This window comes from Microtus ochrogaster, chromosome 17 (assembly GCF_000317375.1).
Source record: "Microtus ochrogaster isolate Prairie Vole_2 chromosome 17, MicOch1.0, whole genome shotgun sequence".
NCBI classification, from domain to species: Eukaryota; Metazoa; Chordata; class Mammalia; order Rodentia; family Cricetidae; genus Microtus; species Microtus ochrogaster.
This window is the reverse complement of record NC_022019.1, coordinates 12,944,286-12,972,271: the sequence shown is the minus strand read 5'-3', so window position 1 is coordinate 12,972,271 and position 27,986 is coordinate 12,944,286. Positions and strand designations below refer to the sequence as shown.

General features: G+C 48.3%; 2 protein-coding genes across 7 annotated transcripts in view; one reads left to right on the top strand and one right to left on the bottom strand.

Annotated features, from left to right (window-relative positions):
* On the top strand, positions 1–13,189 carry Znf395 (zinc finger protein 395; the record flags this gene model as incomplete). Its single annotated transcript, XM_013349248.2, has 9 exons — positions 1–237; positions 1,495–1,700; positions 3,823–3,932; positions 5,873–6,111; positions 6,718–6,818; positions 7,587–7,887; positions 9,353–9,445; positions 10,125–10,228; positions 10,482–13,189. Coding segments are annotated over 9 exons (1,503 nt in total), but the record flags the coding sequence as incomplete, so codon positions are not given.
* Positions 13,190–15,544: 2,355 nt separating this feature from the next.
* Positions 15,545–27,986, bottom strand: part of Pnoc (prepronociceptin) — a 24,499-nt gene continuing 12,057 nt past the window's right edge. For 5 of the 6 annotated variants that reach the window (XM_005355510.2, XM_005355509.2, XM_026783177.1 and 2 more), the window contains exons 2-4: positions 26,353–26,502; positions 18,664–19,054; positions 15,545–15,930 (exon numbers count right to left, since the gene is read on the bottom strand). In XM_005355510.2, the coding sequence (XP_005355567.1) occupies positions 15,845–15,930; positions 18,664–19,054; positions 26,353–26,478 (603 nt within the window). In that variant the 5' untranslated portion in view covers positions 26,479–26,502 and the 3' untranslated portion in view covers positions 15,545–15,844. Of the gene's footprint in view, positions 15,931–18,607; positions 19,055–26,352; positions 26,503–27,986 lie in introns of all 6 variants that reach the window. The other variant, XM_026783179.1, reaches the window with a different exon arrangement.

Sequence of the window (27,986 nt, the reverse complement as noted above, 5' to 3'; positions counted from 1 at the left end):
TCCCGACGTCTTGGTAAGCGCTCCCTCTTGGGAGCCCGGGTCTTGGGACCTAGTGCCTCTGAGGTGCCACTGGGGGCCAGCCTGCCCTTGGAGCCACAGGTAGAAGTGCCGGAAGGAGCCGCACCCCAGCCCTCACTCACCTCTAAGGACCTTGTGTGCCAGGAGCAGCCCAAGGAGGTCCTCAAGACTCTGGGAACCTCAGGCCACCCACAGGTGGCCTTTCAGCCTGGACAGAAGGTAGGTTGATGCTAACATGGACAGGTACCCTCTCTGAGTGTTGGGATTGGCAGACTAGCGGTACCTAAGTGATGGGCTGGAAGTCCTATAAACTGGGGCTCTAGACAGAGAATATGCTGTCATTTCAGACCAGGGCTTCTCCATGATTGTCATGTGGAGTAAAAAGTGGCCAGGCATTCTGGGATGCTCAGAACCTCAGGCCAAAGCATGGCCTCAGCTCAGTGGCTTCTTGTCTGCCTCAGTTCACAAAATTAGGCAGCCAGGAGAAGGACCTTCGGCACAGGCGCCAGAGAAGAGGTGTAGTCCAGATCTGATAAGAACTGTTTTTTTGTTTTTTTTTTTCTTGCATCCCCTCACCATGGATAGGGCCTTGGTCACCTAGGCCTGATTTATCACTAGATCCAGATTCACAGGGCTTCTACCCTTACCTTCTCCAGGGACCACCTACAGAGACTTGGCCTTTATCTTCCATGAAGCTTGGTGTCCCCTAGACTTTTGTTCTTATGAGATAAGGTAGCTTTTCAATTTCAGGTATCCCGATGAGAGAGCAGTCTGCCCCCTCCCTTCCCAGTGCATACTGGGGAGAATGAGACTTAGAACCCTACAGAAGAAAAGCAGTGAGTCAGAGGTATTTACGAGTTCAGAGGCAAGGAGAGGGGCACGAGTAACTGAAGGATACATAGAGATTTAGGGTTCAGAGAAGGTGCTGGTCTGCTCACTGTATGCGGAGCTGTACGAGGAAGCTTTGATCCCGTGTGGCTAGTCCGAGAGCGTGGGTGGGCAGCAGGTGTCTGGGAATCTCTGCTCTCCCCTGGCCCGTTCAGGCTGCTATAATGGAATACCCAAGGCGGGGAAATGCGTAGACAGTAGTTTATTTGGCTCAGACTTGTGGAAACAGGGAAGTCTGAGAGGAGGATGAGGGTAGGAGACTGCCAGGGTCTGCACCTTGGCTTACCACAGTTCACACTCTCCTGCCCGTCATCCCACTCTCCGGATAATCCTGGCCTGTTGTGACAGGCCGTTGAGAGAGCAGCAGTCCACATGACGTCCACTCACACTACACCCCACTTCCTGACCCTTGGTCTTTGGGGAGGGAGTAAGTGTCTAACGTGCACACTGGGGGTGTCTGCCAGATCTTAGCACGCACACATTAGAGATGAGCGTATCAAAGCACAGACTGCAGCAGGCAGCCTGATTCCCGGCACCGAGATCTCTACGGGTCCTGAGTGTTGACCATGGGCCATCATTCCCCTGCAGGTCTGTGTGTGGTATGGGGGTCAGGAGTGCAAGGGCCTGGTGGAGCAGCACAGCTGGGCAGAGGACAAGGTGACAGTGCGACTGCTGGACCAGAAGTTGCAGATTTGCTGTAAAGTGGAAGAGGTGTGGCTGGCAGAGCTGCAGGGTACCACATCCCAGGTGCCAACCTACAGACCCGTGTCTAGGAACATCGATGTCCCAAAGAGGTATGTAGGGTGGTGAGGGTTATAAATACGGGCTGGGACGTGTGGGGTCTTGGGTATCTGCTTGCTGGGATAGTGACACTAGAGAGAGAAGAGGCATCCTTTGAAGGAAGCCTAGGTAGCACCCTTCCTTCTCCAAAACTCTATTAGGGGTTACATTTAGTTGGTTTGGTGGAGGTTTAAACTCAGCTCCTAATTTTTCACGAGAAGAGACAGGAACAGATGAGACAGAGTGCCAGCACCAGCTCCATACAGTGCGGAGACGAATGGTTTCAGCCTTGTGGGCCAGCAGACTCCATCATTGCTACTTGGTGCAGCAGCCACAGCCATAAAAGCCTGTAGGCATGTTGTGTGCCAGTGAAAACCAATCAGTCCCCAAACTTTCCTGTGACTCACTATCGTTTGTATCATCTGTCAAGGAGTGAAATGCTTTTGATTCTAAAATAGCATTTGAAAAGGTAAAGCCATCCTTTGTTGGCTTAAAATTGGACAGGCAGGCCAGCAGGCTGTGTCTAGAGCATGGTCTGATTCTTCACTTGGGTGTTAAGAACATGGGGTAAAGAATAGATACTCTACTTTGGAGCTTAATGGTAGGATGTGCCCTGGGACTGTAGATCCTGATGTGCACCTAATGGTCTATCTATATTGATCTTTTAAGATTTAAAAGGAAAATCTGGGACTGGGAAATGGCTCGGTATGTCTGAAGCGTTTTCTGTGCAAGCCCAACAGCCTGAGTTCTCTGCCTGGGACCCCTGTACAGGTAGCAGGAAGAGCCTACTCCACAGAGCTTTCTCTGACCTCCATGTGTGTGCCAAGGCATGAGCACACTAAAGCTCACACAGCGTGCACAAGCACAATAATATTAAATAAAAATGAAAAGCAAGAAACTTGGCCAGCTGAGGCTGTTTTCCATGCAAGATATGCAAACAGCAAAACTCTATTCCACCCACTTCTGTGGGTGTGGGGGCTGTTGGTAGACCAGGCGGTTTAAAACTTATTTTAAATTACATGTGTGTGATTTAAATTAGTATGTGTACATGCTATGGCGCACGTGTGGATGGCAGAGGCTGACGTTCAGGAGTCAGGTCTCTTCTCTGGGTACTGTGCATTGAACTCAACTAGCCAGGCTTAGCAGCAAGCACTTTTCCCCACTGAGCTATCTTGTTGGCCCAGCAGAGACCCACTGTCTTAAGACCAGAGGGACAGCATCGTATCCAGTGGAAGACCAGCAGAGAACTTATTTTTCTATTCTGAGGAAGTGAAAACACAAAGACCATGTAATGTTTAATATGTTGATGACTTTGGTCCATCTGGTCAAACCCAGCTGCACAGTTTGGTAGACACGGTGTATAAATATGAGTGAATATAGTCCTTTGAAATAGGCAAGCCACTGGCAGTTGATTATATTCTAATTTCCCCCAAACACTTTAGATTTCGGATAGTGCTTATTTTACTTACAAATCATGTAACTATGGATTTAAAGGAGAGAAAAGAAAGCACATGTAAACTCCCGTGCGGCCTGTTTAAAGCATGGAGCTTAACAGTGGGAGATGGTTTCATCTGGTTATTTATTTTACCCCGGTTTGTTTGCTCACTGACTTATGTAATAGGTTCTGTTGACATTCAGAAGCTAACAGAATGCCGTGTTTATTTTGGCAGAGGGGAGAGAGAAATCCATTAGTGTAATTGTTTCCTCTTAAATTTGAATATAAGGCAGGGGAAGGAGGTAGTTTTAGATTGTAGTAGGCATTCTTTATTCCATGCTTCATCTTAGCATTCTGACTCTTGTCTCCACTCCCAAATAAAGTGTTCCGTTTCAAGTTATGGGATTAGAAGGAGAGTTGGGGAGAGCGGTACTATCTCAGGTGTCGGCCCTGGTTTAAATGGGGGGGGGCACCTGTTCGTCTTGGGCTCCTTGAGACACCACCCAGAGCAAGCACTTTTCACGTTTGTTGCTTTACTTTCCATTGAGCTCATGCTGGTTGCTTGGGTGGGAGATCTGAGGCGACAGCATAGCAGTGTAAGGGGATCACATGAAAATAAGTGGATATGGAAGCTTAATCTGTGAGCTTGGTGGGCCAGGCAGGCCCAGGAAGTAACGTGCTCCCCACCCACTTGACTGCAGGAAGTCGGATGCGGTGGAGATGGACGAGATGATGGCCGCAATGGTGCTGACATCTCTGTCTTGCAGTCCTGTCGTGCAGAGTCCTCCTGGGGCGGAGCCCATCTTCTCTGGTGAGCAAGCGGGGTTGCACTGGTTCCTGGTCGGGCAGAGGCTCATGACCGATGCTCTTTCTTTCCAGCTTCTGATGCCAGGCCATAGGGTTCTGGAGGCTCTCAGGACTGTTGGTCAGAGGCTCAGGTTCCTCATCGGAGCAGAAAGTCCTTGGGGTTTTGTGACAGTGACTGAACTTAGCACTCAGCCAAGATGAGCACTCAAGCAAGTTCCGTGGGAGCCTGGACAGGGCCTGCAGGAACATTTATTTAGTTCGCAAAAGCAGAACCATGCTTGGCAGTCCCCCTAGTGGTTTCCCATGATCAATACTCACTTCTGAGTGAGTAAGTCAGCCTCATAAGTTAGCATGAGTTTTCAGGCCAAATACCTGAGCTGAAGTCTCAAGTATGGTTGCTTTATATAAACCGATAGTATAGTGGGTAAAGGTGCCTGTTTGATCCCTGGGACTCACATGGTGAAAGAAAAGAATCGACTCCCCTAAGTTAGTTATCCTGTGACCTCTACTTATGTACCACATCACACACACACACACCACAGATACTGTAATAAAAAATCCCTAATAATATGACTTCAGGTTTATAGATGCAAACAGAAATCTTCTGGTTATAATCCCGAGAGGCTTCCCCAGCACTTGGGAGGGCAGCATGGAAACTCCTTATCTGCCGGTTCTAAAAGCTATTTAAAAGTCTGTAGGAGAATATGGAGCTAGTTCTAATTCACACGGAGAGAAAAATGGCCTTTACAAGTGTCCCTCATAAATAATCTCCTTTTTTTAAAAAATATTTTTATTTATTTATTATGTATACAATATTCTTTCTGCGTGTATGCCCACAGGCCAGAAGAGGGCACCAGACCTCACTACAGATGGTTGTGAGCCACCATGTGGTTGCTGGGAATTGAACTCAGGGCCTTTGGAAGAGCAGGCAATGCTCTTACCCTTCTGAGCCATCTCTCCAGCCCCAAATAATCTCCTTTGATTGAAAGCCAATTTAATTATTCCATCCAGAGGCTATTACCGCACTTTGGGACACCTAGTGGTGAACCCCAGCAGTGCAGCTGCTTTAACGTGCACAAAGAAGACCCAGAGTAGGGATGCTAAATTCTTAAGAAGTCCAAGAAGTTGAGTCAACAGATTCAGGAAAGGAGCTGAAGGGGGTGGGGGAGACAAGGCTGTTGTTCCCTCTTGGGCCCATGTTCATGGGTCCATGATCAGTTGCTTTGGATGCTTCTCGAGTTCTGCCCTGAATATTTACTATTTTAAACTCTGTGAGTCGCGATGGGAATCTCTCAGTTTCCAGGAAGAGCAAGTGATGAGAGTTTTAAGATTGGGCAGGGGTACCTGGGGAGGAGGGGCTCTTTATCCAGAATCCCATTTGGGCAAGCATCTCCTAGAAGTAAAGAGAACCTTGTTTGGAAACATGGAACCTTGGAGTTGGCCCAGCCTTCAGATCTGTCCTGATTCCTTAGGGTGTGGCAATGTGTCTTCAGGCCTAGGGTCAGGAGACTCTGAATGTCTGGATAGGAGCTGGGCTGCTGGGAGCATAAGTTTTTTGTTTTTGGTGTTATTTTTCTATCTTTCTTGCTGCTCCCATGTATTAGACTTTCAGATCATCTTATGCGATCAATTGTCCAGCTTAAGTCTGAAGCAGCCTACAGACCCATCAATCAAAAAAGTAAAAAAAAAAAAAAAAAATCGAGGCTTGGTTTCTCTCAGTGATGACCCATGTGGCCATGGCAGAAAATGTCCACCAGGCAGAACAGTTATAGCACCAAAAATTGCCATAGCATTTGCACCTCCCCCATCTTGTAGCTCAGGAAGAAATTTCTTTAATAATTAAAATTTTAGTAATATTTTGATTTTCACCATTTACTTGCTTCCTTCTTCTCTCTGTTCCTGGGGACAAGCCCCCTGAGTGTCCTTTCACCTCTCTCTGGCTAGTTTCCCGTGCAGCCTGTGGTGACCCGTGGAAGGAGAGCGGTGACGTATCAGACAGCGGCAGCAGCACTACCAGCGGGCACTGGAGCGGGAGCAGTGGCGTCTCCACCCCCTCGCCTCCCCACCCTCAGGCCAGCCCCAAGTACCTGGGTGACGCCTTTGGGTCTCCCCAAACCGATCATGGCTTTGAGACGGATTCCGACCCGTTCCTGTTGGATGAACCAGCCCCACGCAAGAGGAAGGTAGGTGCCTGTGAGCCCGTGGGGACAGCCATCCCCAGGGGAGCAGGGACTCCATGGGTCCTGGGTGCTTCTAGTTTTCCTTTGTGGCACCTGTTGGTGAAATCCCTAGACTGAGGCTGCTTCCTTTTCCTTTTTGGGGGTGTGTATGTTTGTGGGTGTGCATGCACCTGGAGGCCAAAGATCAACCTCAGGTATTGTCTTGAGGTGCTGTTCATCTCTCCCACCTCATACCATCTTGGTGTTTGAGATAGGTTCTCACTGCTCTGAAGCTCACCAATAGGCTAGGATCTACTGTCTCTGCCACTCATTGAGATCACAAGTGTGCGCTACTATGTGTGTGTGTGTGTATACACATATATACATATATACATACATACATACATACATACACACACACACACACATATACATATATTAATGTGGCCACCAGGTACTCTCAGGTTCTCTTGGGCATGTTTCTATGCTCTCTGGGAGCCCCCTACCTGGAGGTTTTTCTTTTGGGCCTGGCGGAGGATGGCAGCCAGCTGAAGTCCTCATCAGGTGACAAGAGAGGCCAGGGAGAGGATGCACACACCCTGGTTACTAAGACTTCTTTCTCCCCCCTAGAACTCCGTGAAGGTGATGTACAAGTGCCTGTGGCCCAGCTGTGGCAAAGTTCTGCGCTCCATCGTGGGCATCAAACGGCACGTGAAAGCCCTCCACCTGGGGTAGGTCCAGAGCTCAGTGCCTCTTGCCTAAGGTGCCTGTTAGGTGTGCCTCCACCCTGCTAACTCCACAGGACTCGCAACCCAGAGGCTTCTAGTGAAATGGCTTGCTACAGACACTGCCCGGTCCCCCTCCCTGACCACTGAATGTATGATGCCTTCGCTGGGTAGGGAGACTCTTTATATCGTGGTCAGTGTTGGTGCTGTTGCCAGAGAGTTAGCTCTGTGTGTCTTGTGGTGGTATCTTCCTACCTGGTGTAGGAAGCTAGATGTTTCAGTTCTGGGTAGAAATAGAACAGTTTGGTTTAGTCACTGGTGGAGATTCTGTGGCTTAGGCTTAGTGGCCAAGTTTTACTTCTGCTTCTGTAGATGGAAGTTAGGTCTATATCAGCGCCGTGACACCAACGTGAGGGTCTCATCTCTGGACAGAACCCTCAAGGCAGCTCCTCTGGCATTCACCGCCTCACTGGATGCGAGAGCATGCTATAGATGGGGTGGGCCCCAAGAGGGCTCATAATAAGACTAGGTCTGTGTTCATACATGTTCGCTGTTGTGTGAGCCCTCGTGCCGGGAAGAACAGCTTCCATGGGTGGGCAGTTCTAACCCCTTATGATAGCCTCTGAGCACAGGGCTCCTGAGTATTTTCCTGGGTACCCTCCCCAACTTCCTGGGTGGGCACAAGTGGTCACTTCCTCCTTGTACCTTTCTCTTCTCTGGCTTCAAACTAAGGCAGCGTGTTCTTAACGATGGTCGAATGTCTGTTCCACACAGGGACACTGTGGACTCTGATCAGTTCAAGCGGGAGGAAGACTTTTACTATACAGAGATGCAGATGAAGGAAGAATCTGCTCTGGCTGTGGCTGCTCCCCCTGCCTCTGGGACACCCAACGGCGAGCCAGCCTCCACCTCCCGTGTGACCAGCCCATCCCTTGCTGCTCTTTCATTGCCTCCACCCAAAGTCCAGTCCTCTGGCTCTGAACACCCTGGCCTGGAGTCTCCCCTGCCTTCAGTTGCACTCAGCAAGTCAGCTCCTGGCTCCTTCTGGCACATTCAGGCTGACCATGCATACCAGGTTTGGAACAGGCGTATGCAGGGGCTTAGCCTGGGATCTCAGTGGTCACTGGCTGTCGCTGCGCAGGCCTCTGAACACCTTATTAAGACTGAGCCTTTCGGCTGAGTTGTTAATCTTACTTCCACAGAGAAGGAAAGGAAAGGCTGGGATATAGGCCAGTTGGTAAAGTTGCTTACTGAGCATGCGCAGGGCCCTGGGTTGCTCTGAGCATAAACCCAGTGTAAGGCACACAGCACACACTAGCCCTCAGGGTGGAGACAGGAGGAATAGTTCAGGGTCATCCTTTCCTACATGGGGAGTTTAGAGCCAGCTTGGGCTACATGCAAATTCTGTCTCAAAGTCAGCAGCAGCACATTCTGACATGCACTGCAAAGAGCAGTCATGTGCAAAGTGCAAAGAGCAGTGCATGTCAGAATGTGAACCGAGAGCTGTCACTTCCAAGGCCACCTAGAAGAGTCGAGAGGGTCACGCAGGGCTTCCCAGGCAGCTGCTTAGCTCATTGAATGGGCTCTGAGCACCTACTGGATGTCAACACTGGGTTAGGTAAGCCTTCCAGTTAGACTAGGGCATGACCTCATGACGTACATGGTGGAGTGGGGTTGGCTGGGACTAATTGTAAGTTGTCAAAGTGCCATTTCCTCGAGACACGGGAAGGCACAGCATAGTCCCAAAGGAGAAAACTCCATCATTCTCTTGGGCCTGGGGAAGTTGTCATGTGGAGGATGACAGTGTCATTTAGAATGACCTTCACCCTGCAAGCAAGGCTCCCATTCCCGTATGCTGGTTTAGTTTATAATTTGACTTGAGCAGACCTGACCAGTGTGCAAGTTAGTAAATAAAAAGTAGTGCTTCCAGCCAGGTGTGCTTGTCATACTTAAAATGCTGGCACCTGGGAGGTCAAGGTCAGCTTGGGCTACATAGTAAGGGCAAAAATACCACTACAACAAAAGAAATCAAAATAAAACAAAACCCCTAAACCAATGATACTTGCAGTGAGAAAAAGTACAAAATAAGCAGGCTATCCTCTTTAGAATTCGTGGTCCAGAGATAGACCTAAATCAGACATCCCTGCCTGGACCTGAGGAGTTGCCTGGCAGTTCTCTGTCCTTTCTTGGAAATACTACTCAGACTTAGAGGGCTTTGGAAGTTTTGCCTGAAGCACATTCTCCGTAGGTGACCCAGCCACTGACTGCCACCCTGTAAGGACTAAATCATGGGGTTGGCGTGTAAGCAGCCCCGAAGGGAGGGCTACAGAGTAAGATCAGCGCCTCTCAGGAAGAAGGAGGCTGTGCTGCTGATGGATTAGATGGCTCTGAGGCTGCTCGTGGGAAAACCTATCTAGCCATCTTGGTGTTTCCCAGGCTCTTGCCTGGGCAGAGCTCCTCCTTCGATTGCTAATGGGAAGTTACTGGAACCCGAGGCAGTTGAGTTGGAGCACAGACTAACACAACTCCTGTCTCTGCAGGCTCTGCCATCCTTCCAGATCCCCGTCTCTCCCCACATCTACACCAGCATTAGCTGGGCTGCTGCCCCTACCACCACCTCCCCGCTCTCTCCGGTGAGTGTGCGCTTCCATACCTCCAAAGCTCTTGCATACACCCTCAGGGCTGGAGGACACAGCGCATGACTGATGCTGCCTGTCTCTGTCCCTATACTTTATAAAGATCATCTTGTATCCTCCTCTATCTGGCTACAACTCCTCTCAGTAGCTAGGAGGGGTCTTCACGGGGAGTCAGGGTGGAGTAGTTCCTTCCTTAGAAATGTACTGGACAAGGGTAAGCTCACTCCCTTGCTCTGTGAATGTCTGAGTGCTTGTTAGAGTTCTGATGCCCAGATGAAAGGAAGGGAGAACAAGAAGGAAGACCACTCGGAGGCTGTGTGGGCTGCACCAGAAGTCTCAGACCACTATGAACTTGTACCCATGACTCTGAACTGAAATAGATTGGAAGTCATTAGAACCACATATGGGTAACTCTAGTTTCAAGTGTCTGCCACAGAGAAGTATCACACGTGGCAGAACCTAGTTGACAGAAGGTGTTACTAAGGTAATTCAATGTCTCCATTTACACCTTGTATGGTAACCCCATCTAATTCCCCTAAAATTTTAAGGGTGACTCCTGTCTCTGGCCCTGACCTTCTTGGGGAAGCTGCATGGTCCCCTTACCAGCACCTGTTGTGGGGCTCGCCCAGGAAGTTGTCTCATGTTCACAGCTGTGCTTATTCCCCCTCATGCCCAGGTCCGCAGTCGGTCGCTCAGCTTCAGCGAGCCCCAGCAGCCGCCGCCCACAGTGAGGTCTCACCTGACTGTCACCTCCCCACCCCGGGCTCCGAGCAGCTCCAGGTGAGCCATTTCATCCTTAGCCTTGGGGTTTCTGCCCCTGTCAGCACTGGGGATAAGTCGACCCAACTTTAGTCTCAGACAGAGGCCACACTGGTGGAACTGGCTCCTCTCCCCTGAGTCTCTGACTGTGGGTCCCACCAACTTGTTCCAGAAGCCACCCCTCCTAGCTCCTGCGTGCTTGCCTGCTTATGCGTGGCCATCAACTGGGTCTAACCTCCATTACCTGACGCCACCCTCATTTCATTCCTGTCAGGAAAGCCCGCGGAGAAGCCAAGAAGTGCCGTAAGGTGTACGGCATAGAGCACCGGGACCAGTGGTGCACAGCCTGCCGGTGGAAGAAGGCCTGCCAGCGCTTCCTGGACTGAGCCTGCCTCTCCCAGCCCCACTCCTCACCCTGCCTGGCAACCAGGAGGTCTCCAGGCCTGCAGCCATCAGCAGAACACAGAGAGATGTGGAGTGGATGTGGGCCGCTGGGACTCCTTTGGCTAAGATTTAACACTTAAAAACACTTTCTCCCCCTTGTGGGAATGTTTTATTTAAAAAAAAAAAAAAACAAAAATGAAAAACAAAAAAAAAAAAAAAAAAGAAAAGAAAATATTTTTCCCCTTAAAATAGGAGAGAGCCAAAATTGACCAAGGGTATTCTGCAGCGAACCAGAGACCAAAGAATTATCCCCCCCCCCCCACTTGGGGACTAGTTTGTGTGCATCAAAAGTAGGCCAGGATGCCTTGCCCATTTTTGTGCTGAGCTGGTGAAACATTTGCTCCTTTAATTGTTCCAGAATGGACTGTGAGCAAAATTAATTTCCTTTTCTTAGAAAAAAGAAAAGCCCTTTCTGACAGGTGGATGACCCAGGGAGCAGTAGCAGGGCTCGGAGAAAAGCAGGCGGCTGGCTGTACTTGGTGAGATGCAGGGTTACTTCTGTGGGAGCAGCCTCTGGGGACAGAAGAGGGACACTCTTTTACCATGTTAACTTTTGGATCTGGCTCCCCTCAGATGTTGGGTTGCTTGTAAGTAAACATGTGGCTTCTTCTCAAAGCCTGTCCCCCAAAACACTGAACCAAAAGGCTAATATGAATAAAGTTTGAGAATGTGGCCTTGAAACACTACCCGTGAGCATCCTTCCAGCTCTGAGAGGAAGTGTGGAGGGTCTCCACAGAAACTGCTCCCACTGAGTGAAGTCCTTCCTGAGGCCTCTTCCCTCCAGTGCCACAGAGGCTTTAGAATGTCTGGTCCTGTCTGCAGTGGGAGTCTTTGATGTTGAAGCCTTCTTACCTGAGTGGGCTCTGGGAGATCCTAGCAGACTCTGCCTGCGCCTGCTGAACATGGCTTCCCAGACCCAGCCCAGGGAGTCATGGGCTCAGGGAGTTCCACCAGGCCACCTCTCCAGGGACTGGGCAGTTGTTACGAAGACCATCCTCCTGACCACTGAGGGTCCACTGGTGACATTGATTACATGGGAAACACACATCTGCTTTTCAGTCTGAGACACACTAAGTACACTTAAGAACCTAAGAGACTGTGTATGTGGTGTGAAGGCTGTAGTGGTAGCCTGGGCTGCTGACGGAGGGAAGAGACATGAGTGTCTTTGGTAGGGATTTGTCTTTATAACAAACCTAACCCGCCAGAGGCGGCCCTGGGTTCTTCTGCCCCTTCAACCTTATGGATAATTAAAAGCTGGCAGCAGAAGTCTCTTTTCTCTCCTTACTTCCCATGATGCTCAGCTTCCAATCTTACTGGAGAGGGGAGGGGACCTCACCAGGAAACTCTCCTCTCCCCTTCTTAATCCCAGTGTGGACTAAGCCTCCACTTCAGCAGAGGCATTGTAATCCCCCAGCCTCGGTTTGGAGCGTGCAGATGTAACTGACCATAATAATTTTCTCCATTCGAATCAGGCTTCCTATGCCATTGGCTTGCCAGGCAGAGAAGGAAGAGGAAAAAGAAAAAAAAAAAAAGAAATAGATGGGATGGCTTAGAAACTGAGAGAGTTTTGATTTTGTTCAGTTCTGTTTTATTCTGTTTCTGTGCAGCCTTCCATGTTGGCAATCGTCCTCTCTCTTCTGGTGGCCTCCCGCCCACTGTTGTCTCGCCCCCTCCTCCCCCTGTGCTCCTTCATCTTGATGCTTTCGTGTTGGTTCCCGTCACATGGTCTGGCTTTGGGTTTGGAGGGCAAGGGTGGCTTGTGAGCACACCCAGCCGTCAGGCCCGCTTCCTTCATCTCTAGCTCCCTGCCTCCCAGCCCCCTGGGTTTGGAACCTGACTGGGTGAAGGTGCCACAGGTGTGCTTCTGAAACCAACAGGCCCTAGTTTGCAAGTAGTTGTCCTGGAAACTGTCTAGCCGTGTTTCTGTTGTTCGGAGCACTCTCAGAGTTCCTTTCAGACTTGGTGCCATGTTGGGAGCGGCCTCAAATGAGTCTGCACCATTCCCAACTCCGTTCTGCGAGTCCAGGGTTACTGTCTGGCCAGCCGAAGTCTCAGGTACAGAGCCAAAAGGCTCTCCGGTAACATAGGCTTGGATCGATGATAAGGCTTTTAACCTGGCCCTGGAAGCAGTTTTTGCCACTTCAGACAGTGCTGCGAGCAATGGCTACCTTGTCACAGTGAGTGTATAGCTTGACGCCTTAGAGGACCCTGTGAAATTGGATATGGAAACGGATTTGGTGGAAGAAATCTGTTTTGTTACTTTCTGGTCACCCCAGGTTCTGACTTTACCAGGGGCAAAAAAATAAAAAATAAAAGTAAAAAAAAAAAAAAAAGATTAAAGCAAAACAAGAAGGGAAAAGAATCCCATCTGTGAATTTGTCTTATCGGCGCTTCTTCCCCTCCCCCACCCCAGCCCCGCTGTCTTCCAAGTATTATTTTTACTGTTAAGATTTTTTTTAAATGTGAAATGAAATGTAATGTTTTTACAGCAATGATATGAAATATATTTTATAAGGAATAAAATGGTACATTGTCTGAGTTAGTGTGTGCCTGCACTGAGTTCTTTCCTGATCCTACAATAAGTTGCACATGGTATCACGTGACACTAGGCATCGAGACCCATTCACTTATAATTTCACTCGCTTGGCAGGGAGTGCAGCTCAGTGGAGGAGCACTTGTGTGGCTCTAGGTTCAAAGTCCTAAAACAAACTCAAGCAGGGCCATATTTACCAGGGAGCAGACCGAGCGCTGATGGCAGTGGTGCTCAGCCTTCCTAATGCTGCGATCCTTTAATACCCTCTGTGCTCTGGGACCCCCAGCCATAAAATTATTTTCATTGATACTTCATAACTGCACTTTTGCTGCTGTTATGAAGTGTAAGTATCTGATATGCAGGCTATCTGATATGCGACCCCCAAAGGGGTCATGACCCTTTGAGAACAGCTGCTTTAACAGATGAGGCGTGGAGGTTGATATCTTGCCAAGGGTACAGACTGGGATAGGGTGGAGTGATGGCATTGGTATTGTAATCTGGGCAGTGAATGTTTTCTATGACTTATGTTCATTTTCAAAAGAGGACATATTATGGGCATATGTTTATGCCTGATGGAGACTGGGTTGGGAACTTGGGAGAAAATAAATGACATTCTATATATCCATCAGCTTTTCATAGCTATAATAAAATACCTGAGGTGGGCTAATTTTGAAAGCAAGAGGTTTAGAGGCTGAAAGACCAAACACTATGGTGCAGGGTCTTGCACTGAACACATCACCTCCCGGAACAGGTGGCAATGTTGGGAACTCATACCAAGGGAGGTATCACAGTGTGAACATAGGAAGCTAGAGAGGCTGGGGTCCCTTCCTCAGGCACGACTTCCCACTGCCACCCCAAACATTATGCCTCCAGCACATCAAGGCACATGAAGGTTGGGGACCTCCCCAGACATGTCAAACCATAGCACAGTGTCTACAGAAGGGGTTCTCTGTGTAGTCTCTGCAGGACATTGACTTTCACAGGTTGTGGACAGATGCTAGCTAAGGTGGCTTCTGTTGGCAGGGTCCTAGAAGCAGAAAGGACCCCACACACACACACAGATATTGGCTTATTCAACTTTAATTATTCCAAGAGCCTGTCAAGCCAGGCCACAGGAAGTTGTGGGGGATGTGTTTAAGTGTTCTAAGGACATTTGGAGTATGAAGGGGGTTGTGCTGCCCTTGTAAGAGCTATCTGGTCCCCCTCCCCTCCCCGGTATTCTCCGTGCAGTTCAGCATGGCCTCCCCTTGCCTCTTGACAGCTGAGATTACAGGTGTGCACCACCCTGCTCAGCTCTTAGATTTTAAGGGGGTGGCTGGAGTGTGGGAAGGAGATCTGGTATCTTTCATTTCATTTTATTTTATTTTTGCATTAAGCTGGCATCCTGTTCAGGAAAGGCAGGAGCTGGAGTGTGTGCCTGTTGGAAGAGAGAGCCAGAGGAGTGGAGAGCTGCTTCTGAGCCCAGCAGCCATCTCCGGGGCTGGGGTCTCAGCATTGCTGGACAGTGAAGGCCCCTTAATCTTTTGCTTTTTGACCTCAGGAAATGTGAGCAGAGTAAATTAGGCATTGTTCATAATTTACCCATTCTGCGGTGCAACTGTCCACTGGTATCTACACAGTACAATAAAACAACTGTGTGCATGATATTTATGTTATAGTAGAGAGCATAGAAATAATTTTGATACACAGAAGCTTGTATGTAGGTTATATACAAATGTGCTATTTTGCGCAATGGATGATTTTGCTACTCACAGGGGGTCCTGGAACTAGTGCCTCTAGGTTATAGACAAACAGTTGTATTCTATCCTTCCACAGGGGCAAATGGACCATGAAAGCTGACTACCACATAGATATTGAACTTGTCAGTTTTTCCAATTGGGTTCTCCACGTGTTTCCCGGCTGGACTTCGAGAGTCACACACCTTACCACGCTAAGCATTAACGTGGAGAAAAAAGCAGGCGGGTAGGTTCGCCACTCCCTTGCTTTGGTCACAACCTGCTGGCGCCAAACCACCAGGCTCTGCATCACCTGGGAGCTGTTAAAAATATAAGTTCCTGCTGGGTCCAGAGCTGGAAGTAGGGTCCAAGAGCAGCCGGATGGACGCAAAGGTTGAGAACGACTGTCTCCCTCTCCATCACCTACCCGCTCACGCGTTCACACAGCCCTTTGCATCTGACTTCACAGTGCCCTTGCCCGTTGCCCTTGGCGTGGTCATTTCCCAGTGGTCATGTCCCAGTGTCACCTTGCGCCAACTTTATAGTCCCCACAGCTGTCTAAGAGTTTCCAGCCCCGGAGTTGCCCACCTGGCTCTCACGGTGTGTGTTTGCACCATGCCACATCGCCTCGTCTAAAGACAGCCAACGAGTTTATTAACCATTTGCTCAGTAGAAGTTTAATGGAGAGAGTTGTTTCAAACGATCGGTCAAAAAAGAACAGATCTTTTAGAAACAGGTTATGGCAGTGACAAGGCAAGACCCCGGGTCTGATTTCACATTCCTCTCCCCTGGCCCTAGAAGAGGGCGGAAGGTGAGGGAGAAGAAGGGGCCGTGGAAATGTTAGCTGGAGGAGTTACAAAAATACACTCTGATGTAGCAACAGGGTTGTGGTGAAACATGCCATGGGGAGGGGGCAACAACCGGGCAGGGGGTTGCTGTGGGTACTCAATGCCTCAGGGAAGAAGGAATCCTGACTCCTGGCCGGCACTTCTGAGTGTGGACACATGCTGTTCGGGGGGTCACCTGGATGCCTGGGGAGACAGAAAGGAACAAAATGTCAAATCCAATAGGTCCACTAAGCCATCCATCCTGTTTGCTCAAGTGACTAAAGCAACCCAAAGTGGGCCACCACAGCAAGTGAAAAAATTCCAAAGTGATCAGAAGGGGTCCTTACTCAATGCCCTCCACTTACCTGTCACTTTTGCCTACTACTGACAGGAGGGATGCGTTGGCTAGAAAGGGAGGCTGATGGGCAGGGACTTAAAAGGCCCAGTGACAAGTCTTTTCCCAGCACCACTCATCCCCTCTCCAGTTCTCAGCATCTATGTGAAACACAGCGTCCTCAAAGTTCTTTTATGTGACACAGGCTCTCTAGGCTAGATGTGCAGAATACGGATGGGGTCATGAATGTGCTGCTGATGTCTAGAGGGTCAAGGCTGGACACAGCAGCAAGCATTGGAAGGATAGGTCAGAGTGGGAGAGGCAGTCCCCAAGACCTGCTATGTTCTTCTTCCTGTGTTGTCCAGGGCAGGGTCTGCACTGCAGTGCCCCATCTTCCTAGGTTGTCATTACGCTTTGGACAGGTTGGGTGGCCCCCTCTTCAGACTCCAATCTTCTGAGTATAGATTGGCACTGGCATCTTCAATGCTAGGAAGAACTACAGCAATGGGAACTGGCTGGAGTGGAAAGATTTCTGTCGGGTACGCGGCAAGTTGGGCTGTGTGTGTGTAGACAAGCCCAAGGTCTCAGCTGGCTGTGTGTGGCCCATTAACACACCCACTCCGGAACTCACCACCGTGCTCACGCAGATGAGAGAGGGAGAGAGCTGGTGACAGGGCGGCAGGACGGCCATTAATAATATCCAAATGAGCTGGCTAATATTTCCATCAAGAACTTTGCATGTTGTGCAAAGTAGCAGACGGAAACCGGTTATTAGCCCTGTTACAGCACCTCTCAGCTGGAAGTATAATAGAAAATCAGGAAAGTCAATTGACTGGCTCAAATAGCTTTTCTTCTTTCAAATGAATTGATTCTTGCCAATGGGACTGATCTTAAACTGTCTTTAGGTAAAGAATATTGTTGTGGTTTAGAATTACATATAGGCTTTGGTGTCCCTTAGGAGCCCCTGTAGAGAATGCCATTAAGACTTAGAAAAAAAATTCGTGCTACTTCTGGAAGATTTACTACTAGATACCAGACAGGTCTGACTTAGAAAGAAATCGGGTGCTTGTCAAGGACGGAGTGCAAGTTCACTCAGGATCTTTGGAGATGAACCATTCTGTTAAGACAAATTCAGGGCCTTCTCCCACAACCTAAAAAATGTGGCCATCTTTGGGGATAAATTTGATGCAAACAAGGGACCTAGCAGCTTGGGCCCTGGGGACTGACCCTGTGCCAGAGTGTGGGCACCAAAGATTAGCATTGGCTAACTCTATCTGGAAAGAGGACCATGAATGAGATGATTATTTTGGGTGTGTGGGAGGAGAAAAGAGAGGATGCATGTGTTTTTCTCTTCTGCATCAGAGATGGGAATTAGCTTCTGTTGGGACAGGATCATATGGTCAGCTAACTCGCGCTTTGTATGAGGCTGTGTTTCCAAGCTGTCTCGGGAGATGGGTGGGGCTCTGCTTAGGGTCACACTGGCATGTATGGACGGCGGGGGGGCACAGACGACAGTTGGACTTTCTTAAATCCACTGTGCTGATTCCTAATGCCATTCCCTAGTTACGCACTGGTGATGGTGGGAGAGAGCTGGATTTGGAATCAGCCAGCAGTCACTGGGTTTTTGCTGTGTGTTTTCCGAGGCTTTATATGACTGTACGTGTATACCAGAGGATGGGAAGGGAACAAAGGAAGAGAACACAAGAAGCATCCTGGGACAAGTCCAAAAAACTGAAGAAAAAGAAGACTCATTATTCCTTAGTCTACTAGCTCCATTGGACCAAATTTTGTAGTCCTGGTTCAGCAAGGATGCCATTAATGAAAAAAACCCACAATACTGGTCCTTCCTTGGCAAAGTGCAGGATGACCAAATTGTTAGTGGAAGAAATAAGAGCAAAAAACATGACTCTGGGGCCCAACAAAGGTCTTTGGCAGGGGAAATGGGAAATATTAATGGTTTCCATGGAGTTTAGCCACCTTGAGATGTAGGGTGAGATGGATAAGCTCTTTTTGAAGTAGAGCGGTAATCAGCCTTTTTGCAAATGGCTAAGAGGAGGGCTGGCTATTGGGTATTTTTTTTGCAGATAAAGTCTCCGAGGAAAGGTGAGCTGAATGGTTGCTATGGTAACTGACGGTTAGAATTGGTCCACTTAACTGTCCCCATAGTAACTAAGCTCCTGGAGAGCTATAAAGGAATTAGTTATCTTAACATACTACTATTATCCCCATGGTAACCAGTGTCTGAATGGGAGTGGTCAACCTCAAGGAGAATGGTGGGAAAAATCTTTCTCCCTGGAGAAATGGGTAGGAGGCAGAGATGTGAATTTCTTTACCAATCCAGCCTCTGAAGAGCTGGAGTTCTTGAGATGTGTGTAGGGAAAAGAGAGAGGGATTGGGTGGTTTGGGTGGTGTGTGTGTGTGTGTGTGTGTGTGTGTGTGTGTGTGTGTGTGTGTGTGTGTTTGGGGCTGGCTAATGTGTTTTTAGGCCTGGGACAGTTGGGTATATGAGGTCACTTCTTGCCCCCTGCTAATTGGTGCCCAACTCACTCATGGGTTGCAGTGGCCGGTGCAGCTGGGAGGGGCTCCTTCTGGCTACACATTACCATTCTGGTGCAGAGTGCGCCGGCGCTGACTTGATTGCATGCTCAGGACCAGGTACTGCCTCATAAACTCACTGAACCGCTTCTGGTTGGCCAACTTCCGGGCCGACTTCCGGGCCCCAGTGAAGCCCCCAAACCTCTTCTGCAACTGCTTCTGTTCCACCTCGTCGGCATCAGCAGTGCCAGGCTCCGTATCTGCCGCTTGCGCCAAGCTCCTGACCCGGGGCATTCGCTTCAGATGCTGCATCTCCGAAGCTTTTGGCTGGTAAAGAGCAGCTGTCACGAGCTCTGGGTCAGCAGGGTTGAGCTGCCCAGGGTCACTGGCCATGACTTTGGCACATGCAGTCCAGAGAGGACGGAGTAAGACCTTTCCTTCACACTGGAGGATGCATGCCTGCAAAAACACAGGCAGGAGGGAGAGAAAAGGGGATAGAGCCAGGGATGAGCTAGGATCATCTATAGCTGTTCCGAGTCGCGTGCTTCTGAGTTGCGTGCTTCTGAAGTGCTGGTTCTCAAGTGTTGCGCAGCAGTGTATGTATGTGTGGGGGTGCACATGTATGTATGCACGCGTGTGTGGAGGCCAGAGATCAATATTGGTTATCTTCCTCTAGTGCTCTCCATTTGATTTTCAATATCATTTTCCTTTAAAATAATGATTATTATATAATAATAAATTATTCATTAATAACAACAACAACAACAATAATATTATGATTGTGTGTGAGTGTGAAGGTCAGGGGACACTATGTGGAGTCTCCTTCTACCTTTACGTGGCTTCCAGGAATCAAATTCAGGTCACTGGGTTTGAATAGAAGCATATTTACCCCCTGAACCATCTTGCTGGCCCCTCCACTTTATTTTTTAGCCTGGGACTGTTATTGACCTGGGTGACCTGAGCCAGCTGATCTATAATGGAAGGTCAGCAAGTCCCAGCAATCCCCCTGTCTCTGCTTCTCTAGTGTTGGGATCATAGGTGTGTGCTTCCATGCTCGGCTTTTCCATGTGTTCTGGGAATCAAACACAGATCCTCAGGCCTGTCTAGCAAGTACTTTACTGATGTATTAGTTAGGGTTATTATTGCTGTGATGAAGCGCCATCACCAAAGCAACTTGAGGAAGGGATTTCTTTGGCTTACACTTCCATGATACAGTCCATTAGAGAAGAAAGTCAGGACAGGAACTCTAGCAGGCCAGGAACCTGGAGGCAGGAACTGGTGCAGAGGCCATGGAGGGGTGCTGCTTACTGGCTTACTCCTCATGGCTTGCTCAGCCTGCTTTCTTACAGAACCCAGGACCACCAGTCCAGGGATGGCACCACAATAATCACCAGTTAAGAAATGCCCTACAGGCTTGCCTACAGCTTTATTTTATGAAGGCATTTTCTTTTCTTTCTTTTTTTTTTAAAAAGATTTTATTTATTATTATGTATACAGTATTCTGCCTGCATGTGGGTGCTGGGAATTGAACTCAGGTCCTCTGGAAGAATAGCCAGTGCCCTTAACCTCTGAATCAGCTCTCCTGTCCTATACTTTTATTTCTATTGTTGTGGTAAAATTTCCTGACAAAAAGCAACTTAGGGGTTTATGTCTTATTCCAGGTTGCAGTCCATCACTGCAGGGAAGTCACAACATGAGGAACTTGAGACAATAGGTCATATCACATCCACAGTCAAAAGCAAGAGACATGAGTGCTTGCAGGCTTATTTGCTTGCTTGTTCACTTGTGCTTAACCCTGCCTAGGGAATGGTGCCGCCTACAGTAGGCTAGGTCTTCTCACATCTATTAAGGCAATCCCCCACAGACATGTTCACAGGCCAACCTGATACAGCCTATCCCTTATTGAGATCCTTGTGCTATGTGATTCCAGCTTGTGTTAAATTGATAAAATTAATTATCACACCAGCTTAGTCTGCCCCTTTTGCTCGTCTTCTCTGGCTTTCTCTGGGCGTGGTTTGTTATTCTAAAGTTGAATTTTAAAAAAATTATTTTTTGTGTGTATGCACATATGTGTGTGTGTGCCTCTGGAGGCCAGCAGAGGACCCCCTGAAGCTGGAGTCACAGCCGTTTGTACACTGCTAGACGTGAGTGCTGGGACCCGAACTCAGGTCCTCTGGAAGAGTAGGAAGCGCTCTTAACCAGTGAGCCATCTCTCCAGCTCTGAGATTTTAAACTCTGGGTACATTTTTGCCTCTCTTCTCCCTACTATCCTCCTATCTATGCAGTATGTGCACCCGCCTCTTTTCCCATTCCTTCTACCACCGTGTAAGTGCTTCTAGAAGGCAGAAGCCTCCCACCGATCTCCCCATCTCTCTTTTTGCCACTCAAAATCATGCCACGACCCTGATAGGTCTAGGAGAATTATTCTAGTCACATCATACCCTGCCCACAACTGCCTGGTACCTTGTCTTGTCTTCACAACATCTCCAGAATCCTGACCAGGACACAGAAGTGCTTGTACCATATGGCCCAGCCTACCTGTATGTCACACTTCCAAGACCTTCTCCTTCACAGTTCCCTGGGCACAGAGCTTCTCCCATACCTCATATATCTCCCTGCCTCTGTCACCATGTGCTCTCAGTTGGAATGACGCGTTTGCACTGTCCTCATGGACCTGGACATGTTCTAATTCTGTCTCTTTATCTTATTATCTTTTTTTTTGTTTTTTTGGGAAGAATTGCTCTGTCTTGCCTCTGTGTTCCCCCCCCAACTTTGCATTCCATCCAGGGAGATGTTTTAATGATAGATAGATATATCCATAATACTTTATGAAGCATAATCTAAAAAGTTAGGGGCACATCTAATTCATATTTGAGTCCTGGGTATCTTCTCTTTATAGTGACTAGTAGGCAGTCAATTAAATTCTTTTAAGTTCTGGACACTCTAGTGCTTGGACACATTTGGCTGTCATAACGTGTGTCTTTTTTAACATGCATGTGTGTGTGTATGAATGTGCGTGGGAAGGCTAGCGAACAGTCTGGGTGTCATTCTCAGGAATGCTGTTCAGTTCCTTCAAGGCAGGGTCTCTCACTGGCTTGGAGCTCACAATTAGGCTAGACTGGATGGTCACTGAATCCCAGGGTGGGGCTAGAAGCAGCTCAACCTTTGGGTACCCTTGGTTCCTGTGCAGAGAAGGAACCCTCAATGCTCGCAGAATCGTCTGGGCCTTTGGTTTGCAGGCAGAAGAGACACATCTAGAGACCACTGGAGCTGAGCACTCCCGGCCTTCTACTTCCAGATGGTAATTGGAATTTTTGTCAGTGAGAAAATGAAAATTTGTGATCGAACCAGATGCCATGGTCTTTACCAAGCTTCAACACAGCGCCAGATAAATTAGATACTGACCACATCATCACAACGGTCGCTCTAGAAGGTCTGAGGCCAATCCAGGCTGTCTAAATGTACAACCACGTTTTTAGTGCCAGATGGGCATAGGAGCCTAACGCTGAAGACTCTGGTCCAGGGTCCTCATCAGCTGCTTCCCTGGGATGGGCTAGTGGCTTATTAAATGAGCTGGATGCATTTTCTCAGCTATGATGATGACAGGGCTATATTAAGCCAGAGTTTGCAGGAGCATCTGGAGTCCTAGACTGGTGCCAAATTGATTTGTAAAGCTGGGCTCCTGAAGAGACTGAGCGAAGGGCCATTTGGATGTCTGGATCAAAGGTGAGGGTACAGGCTGAGGGTGTAACCCAGCCACAGAGGTCAGGCCTACATCCTAGCTTCCCACTGCTTATCAAGCTAGGCAGATACGCTAGTCCTTTGAGAGGAATGACGACAGCTACTTCGTGATTTGGTTTCTGTTTCAGGCTAAGCCATACTTAGGAGCTGTTTGTTCTAGGAGGTTTTGCCAAAACATTCAAAGGCATGGCTCGGGATGTAACTCAGCCATGACCACCTGCCTGGTCATTTGGAGTCGCAGTTTCAATCATAACCACTGCAAAATTTAGAAAAATTAATTCAGAGGCTGGGAAGATGTTTCAGTGGTTAAGAGTACATACTGCTCTCATAGAGGACCCAACTTCAGGTCCTAGCACTTATGGGTGGTTCACAGCCACCTGTAACTCCAGCTGCAGGGGATCTGATACCACTCTGGCTTCTATGGGCAACTGTGTATATATACCCCCTCTCTATATAATATATATAATGTATATTTTAACATATATACATTATATATATATTTGAATATATGTGTGGTCAAAGGCAGACACTATGACACTATCCAGGGCAGCAGGTGAACACTATGGGAAAAATCCATTAGAAGAGCTTCTGTTGCAAATCACCCGCAAAGAATTTTCACTAGCTGCAGGTAGAGACGCCAGAAGGCAGCTTCTATTGCAACAGCTGTAGGAATTTTAGATGCATTTCCCTAAAACGTTTTCTGAGAGTGTATTGTTTTCGTCTTGGACTCTAAAATAACTCTGTGAATTTAGTTTCTTCTCTTGAACTGATGGAATAAGTACCACAGGCAATTAGTTGAAGAACCAGAGGACGCTGCAATGGGTGAGTCATTTGCTGACCGAAATTATAGTCTAACAAAAAGTCAACCTTATTTGAGCCACCTACCGGGAGTAGAAATAGAAAAATTTCTGATGGAGCCAAGTGTCCTGAGGATCCTGGAGCAAGTCAGGATTATGTAATGTGGTAGAGGGACTGGTAGGTGACCCTGGCTGAAACGTGTGTCCCCTCCATCATTCCCCTCATCAAAGCAGACGTGGGCAAGATTGGCAGGCTCAGAAAACGAGACACAGTTGCTTATGCCTTTGGAATTTTGTTCTATTTAAAATGGATTAAAAGGGAATAGGAACTAGAAAGAGAAAAACAAGCAAGCAACAGAATCCTTGGGGGGGCCAGCAGGCACTGCAAAGCGTTTATCTCCAACTGTGAGGCTTTTACCAATCCATTTTCTGACTTGTTTCTAGGAAGTAAAGTGAGTATTGTCTGGACCCCAAAGACCTGAGATGCTAATGGAGAGAAGATAGAAGCACACTTCCAATTCTCCACCACCCGAGAAAGACCCAAATGTGAGATCTTACAGTGGCTGCCGGGATGTGCCCAGCAAGGAGCCTGCCGGTCTGAGAATCATACAGTTTCCACAAGTCAGCTGTCTGAGCCCTGTTGTGGGCCACATACAGGGCCCCATGCTAGGATACCTAGTTAGGTTAGCAAAGGAACTCATACCTTAGCCAAAGAGGGGGGGGAAGGGGGGGAATAGCACCAAGAGGCAGAATAAGTTCAACCCATGAGCATCAGCCCCAGGAAGAAGAATTTTATTTCATTTCCTCATGAAGTTCATGGTCAGATTGGTTAAAGAAACTGACGGTGTGGGAGTAGGTGGTTAAGTCTGCATGTATATTGAAAATAAAGGTCACTGTGGAGAGAACAAACCTGGTGGTTTTAATTTTTAGCCTTCGTACAGTGGCCACCCCTATCTGTGTGTGATCTACAGCCATGGCCTGGATACAGGCAGTTTGGGCGTTCGTGGGGCTGCACATGCAATCTACCCTGTAGGGCTCATTCTCGTGCCCAAACCAGACCCCAGAGTGCCAGGAACTCTGCTGCTGCTGTTTCTCCAAAGCACCACTGTGTCTAGAGGAGTGGTAAGCTGGCCACTCTATCTCTGCAGCTCTTCCTGGCTGGTCCTGACCTTTGCCTCACCCTCCAGAACTTCCTGTCTTCTAGAAGCCTCTCTTTCTTTCTTCCCATGTGCTGCTTAGCTTTATCTCTGATTCTCTTGTGTATTTTCAGACCCAAACTCCACTCGGTTCTCATCGTTTCCTTTGTGAGTGAACAGCATGTTTGTTATGAGGTGAATCTTGGCTTTGGCCTTGAAGTGCAAGTGAGGTTTAGTGGGTAGGGGAAGGGAGAGGCAGGTGCAAGGTGGCAAGACAGCAAAGAAATTCAGGGTTCCCTGGGAGCTGTAAAGAGTTGAGCCTGTGAGAGAGGGTCAGGGGCCCCTTTGACAGTTACCTGCAGCCTGAGAGAGAAAAAACAACGGAAGTAGTGACATCTCAGAAGGAGAGGGACAGAGGGGCAAGAAACATGCATCTTGCCATCCCTGTTGAGGGATTCGGCAGAGGAACAGAGGCCAATACAAAAGGCTGGGAAAGAGTAGGTAGAAGGAAGAGACCCATAGGCCAGGTAAGAGAAGCAGGAGATGTCTCTTGAAGAATGAGATGCCCTCTGGGTAGACAGATGCCTAGAGGAAAATAGGATGGATGAGCATCAGAAACACATGCCAGAGTTCATCTGGTCTGCCCTTCCTGATTGCTTGACTGTGCCTTCCTGCCCAGATGACAGGTGCGGCCAGGCATGCAAGAGTGTAGTGCTTGTCCGTTGGGACTGTGGCCACGTTTCTTCCTGGAGCCGGGAGATAGCAAGGTGTGTTGGGTACCAGTGACACTGGATTTCGTGTCTGCCTCTTTGCTTTAAGGAACAGCAATTACTTGCTCATTTCGAAAGCTGAGGGCTGGAAGCACGGCGCCTTGAAAGCAACTTTATTGACTTCAAGGGAAAAAAAATTGAATTATTCTGCATTTCATAGGAGAGAATCTCTATCTAAGCTGAAATTTAAAGAGTAAGAAAGCACCTCGTTTAATGAATAATAATTTAATGTTTTGTACTTCAAGCTGGAAATTTAAAACACAAGAGAGCATTTTGGATGCTCATTGTAAAATTATTTGCAATATAAAAAAATGGATGATACTATACGTGTTCTTCAGACAGGAAATGGAGAGTAAGTTATATATTCATAGAAAGAAAGCCCTTGAAATAATTGTAATAACATGAGAATATTAATTCTGCGACACTACAGAAAGTAAGAAAAGTAAGATTCTCTCTGGTTTTTGGAGTATAATGTATATAAATATAATATAACAGTAGATCTTTATTGTCAACTTGAGGGGTTGAGGATTGTATAAGAGACACAGTTGATGAGGCTGTTTCAAGAGAGATTCTACTGAGGCTGAGAACTCCACCATGGAGTCTGGGTAGCGCCACCCCAAGAGCTGGAGTCTGAGCCTGGATGAAGAAGACATGAGCTGAGCCCCAGCCTTCATCTCTATGCTCCCCAACTCAAGTTCCTGCCTCCATGCTGTCTCCTGCCTGATGGACTGTGCTCTCAGACTGTCAGCCAACATAAACCCTTCCTTAAGTCTCAACGATTTTTGTCATGGCTAAGAGTAAAGGGGTTAATTCATGGGGTTGAAGAAGACTTTAATTTTCCTTCTATAGATGTATTATGCATAACATTGGGACAGGGGCATCATGAACAGATATTTATTGGAAGATAAAGATGGAGAACCACGGGAGTCTGGTGGTAGAGAGGGAGGAACACCGGGGTCTGGTGGTAAAAGGGAAGATCATAGGGATCTAGTGATAGAGGGGGGAATCACAAGGATCTGGTATTAGAGAGGGAGGATCACAGGGGTCTGGTGGTAGGGAGGAGCACAGGGACCTGGTGGTAGGGAGGAGCACAGGGACCTGGTGGTAGGGAGGAGCACAGGGATCTGATGGTAAAGAGGGAGGACCACAGGGGTCATAGTTGGAAGATGCAGCTCAGCTCCACCTGTTTCCTCTTGGTCACACTACACTGCATAAGTCCTGTGACCTCTGGGGGAGACTTGAATGTCTCGTTTAGCATTTGCTTTGGAGTCAAAGGGAGGAGAGATTAAGGAAGAGGGTAATTCTAGACGTACCTTCAAGTCGAAGCTGCCAGGGTCTGGGCGGAGCTTCTCCTGGCAGGTGAGACAGTCTCTGGGACAGCTGCTGAACACGCTGGAGAGCAGGCTCAGCAGCAGAACGTCACTAAGCAGGATTTTCATGGTGCAGCCGTGGGAAGCAAGAGGCTGAAACACACAGAGGACACATGCCAGTTAGTATCATCTGGGGAGAGGGTTAGTCTGCTCTGGCGAACCCATGACCCAGGGAGGCAAGCAGCATTCCTCAGCGAGGAGATTCCTCAGGCAGCTCTGAGATTCTCCTGGCAAGGAATAGATTGTAGAGAGTGCTGGTGGCCTGGTCCTGCCATCCAGGACCGCTTTTATTCGTATACTGTGTGTAGTCTGGATCCCTGGCGAGCACTTGTCACTCCTGCCACTTGACTGGCCTCTGTCGTTCCAGGGAGAGTTGTGGGGGTAGGAAACAGCTTTCCTGGAGGCCAGAGGTGTTGCTTCCTAGCTGATTAATGTATGCACTTAAATCAACCTCTTCAAACCTCAGCTTGCATAACTATAAAAGAGAAAGCATGGCCTATGTCTTACCATAGGCCTGCTAGGAAGATGAGAGGTGACCAGTAAGGGCCAAGGTATTCAAGGAGCAGAGGAGCAGCTGAGTGTGGTGGCATACATCTCTCACCCCATTTCTTGGGAGGCAGAGGCAGGCAGATGAACGACTAAAATGCTTCCTCTCATCCTCTCTCTGGCCTGGTCACAAATGCTGTCCCTCAGTTCTCTTTCAGGGAGCTCTCCCATGCTCCCTGCCTGTCACCCGTCAGAGCTGAGTTCCTGCTACTGTCTGAGTGTTTGTGTCTTCTCAGAGACCGTATGTTGAAATCTACAATGGCAAATCTAGGCAGCCAGCTTGAGCAGACTAAAAACAAGGAGAAGGAGGTGGCGGAAACAGCTCAGCGGGTAAAGTGCTTACTATGTTCGGATCCCACTCAGCAAACATGGAGTGGGGTTGGTGGACCACCTGCAACAACAAGGCAGTGGGAGCTGGAGACGGTGGCGAGTCACCAGAACAGGGTGGGCAAATAAATGGTTGAATCCGTGGCCTCCAGGTCTAAGCGAGAGAACCTGCTTCTCCATATATAGTCTAGTTAATAATTAAGGACTATATCTGAAGTCAACCTTGGGGCTCCATACACACAATCAGCACCCCTCCACACTGTGCGAACACACACACATACACACACACACACACACACACACACACACACACACACACACACACACCACATCACGTAGAATGTTAGTAAATGACTCCTCTGGTTCCTGTGGGATTGGCATCTCTAGAAAGACTGAGATCTTGAGGATGCAGACATAATGAATAGGCTAACTCCTTGGTAAATGCATATGATGATATTATTGGGAGCTGGTGAAGGGTAGCAGGTGGGGTCTACTAGGAAGAAGTAGGTCCCATGCCCCCTGGTTTATACTGAAGACCAACTCATGGGCTGAGTTACTGCTAAATTCTTAGACTTTTCTTTGGTAGATAGCCATTATTGAATTAGCTGGACCACAACCTGTAAACCACTTTAATCAATCCCATATATATATATGAATATATATGTATATATTTGTCCTAACCACAACCTGTAAACCACTTTAAT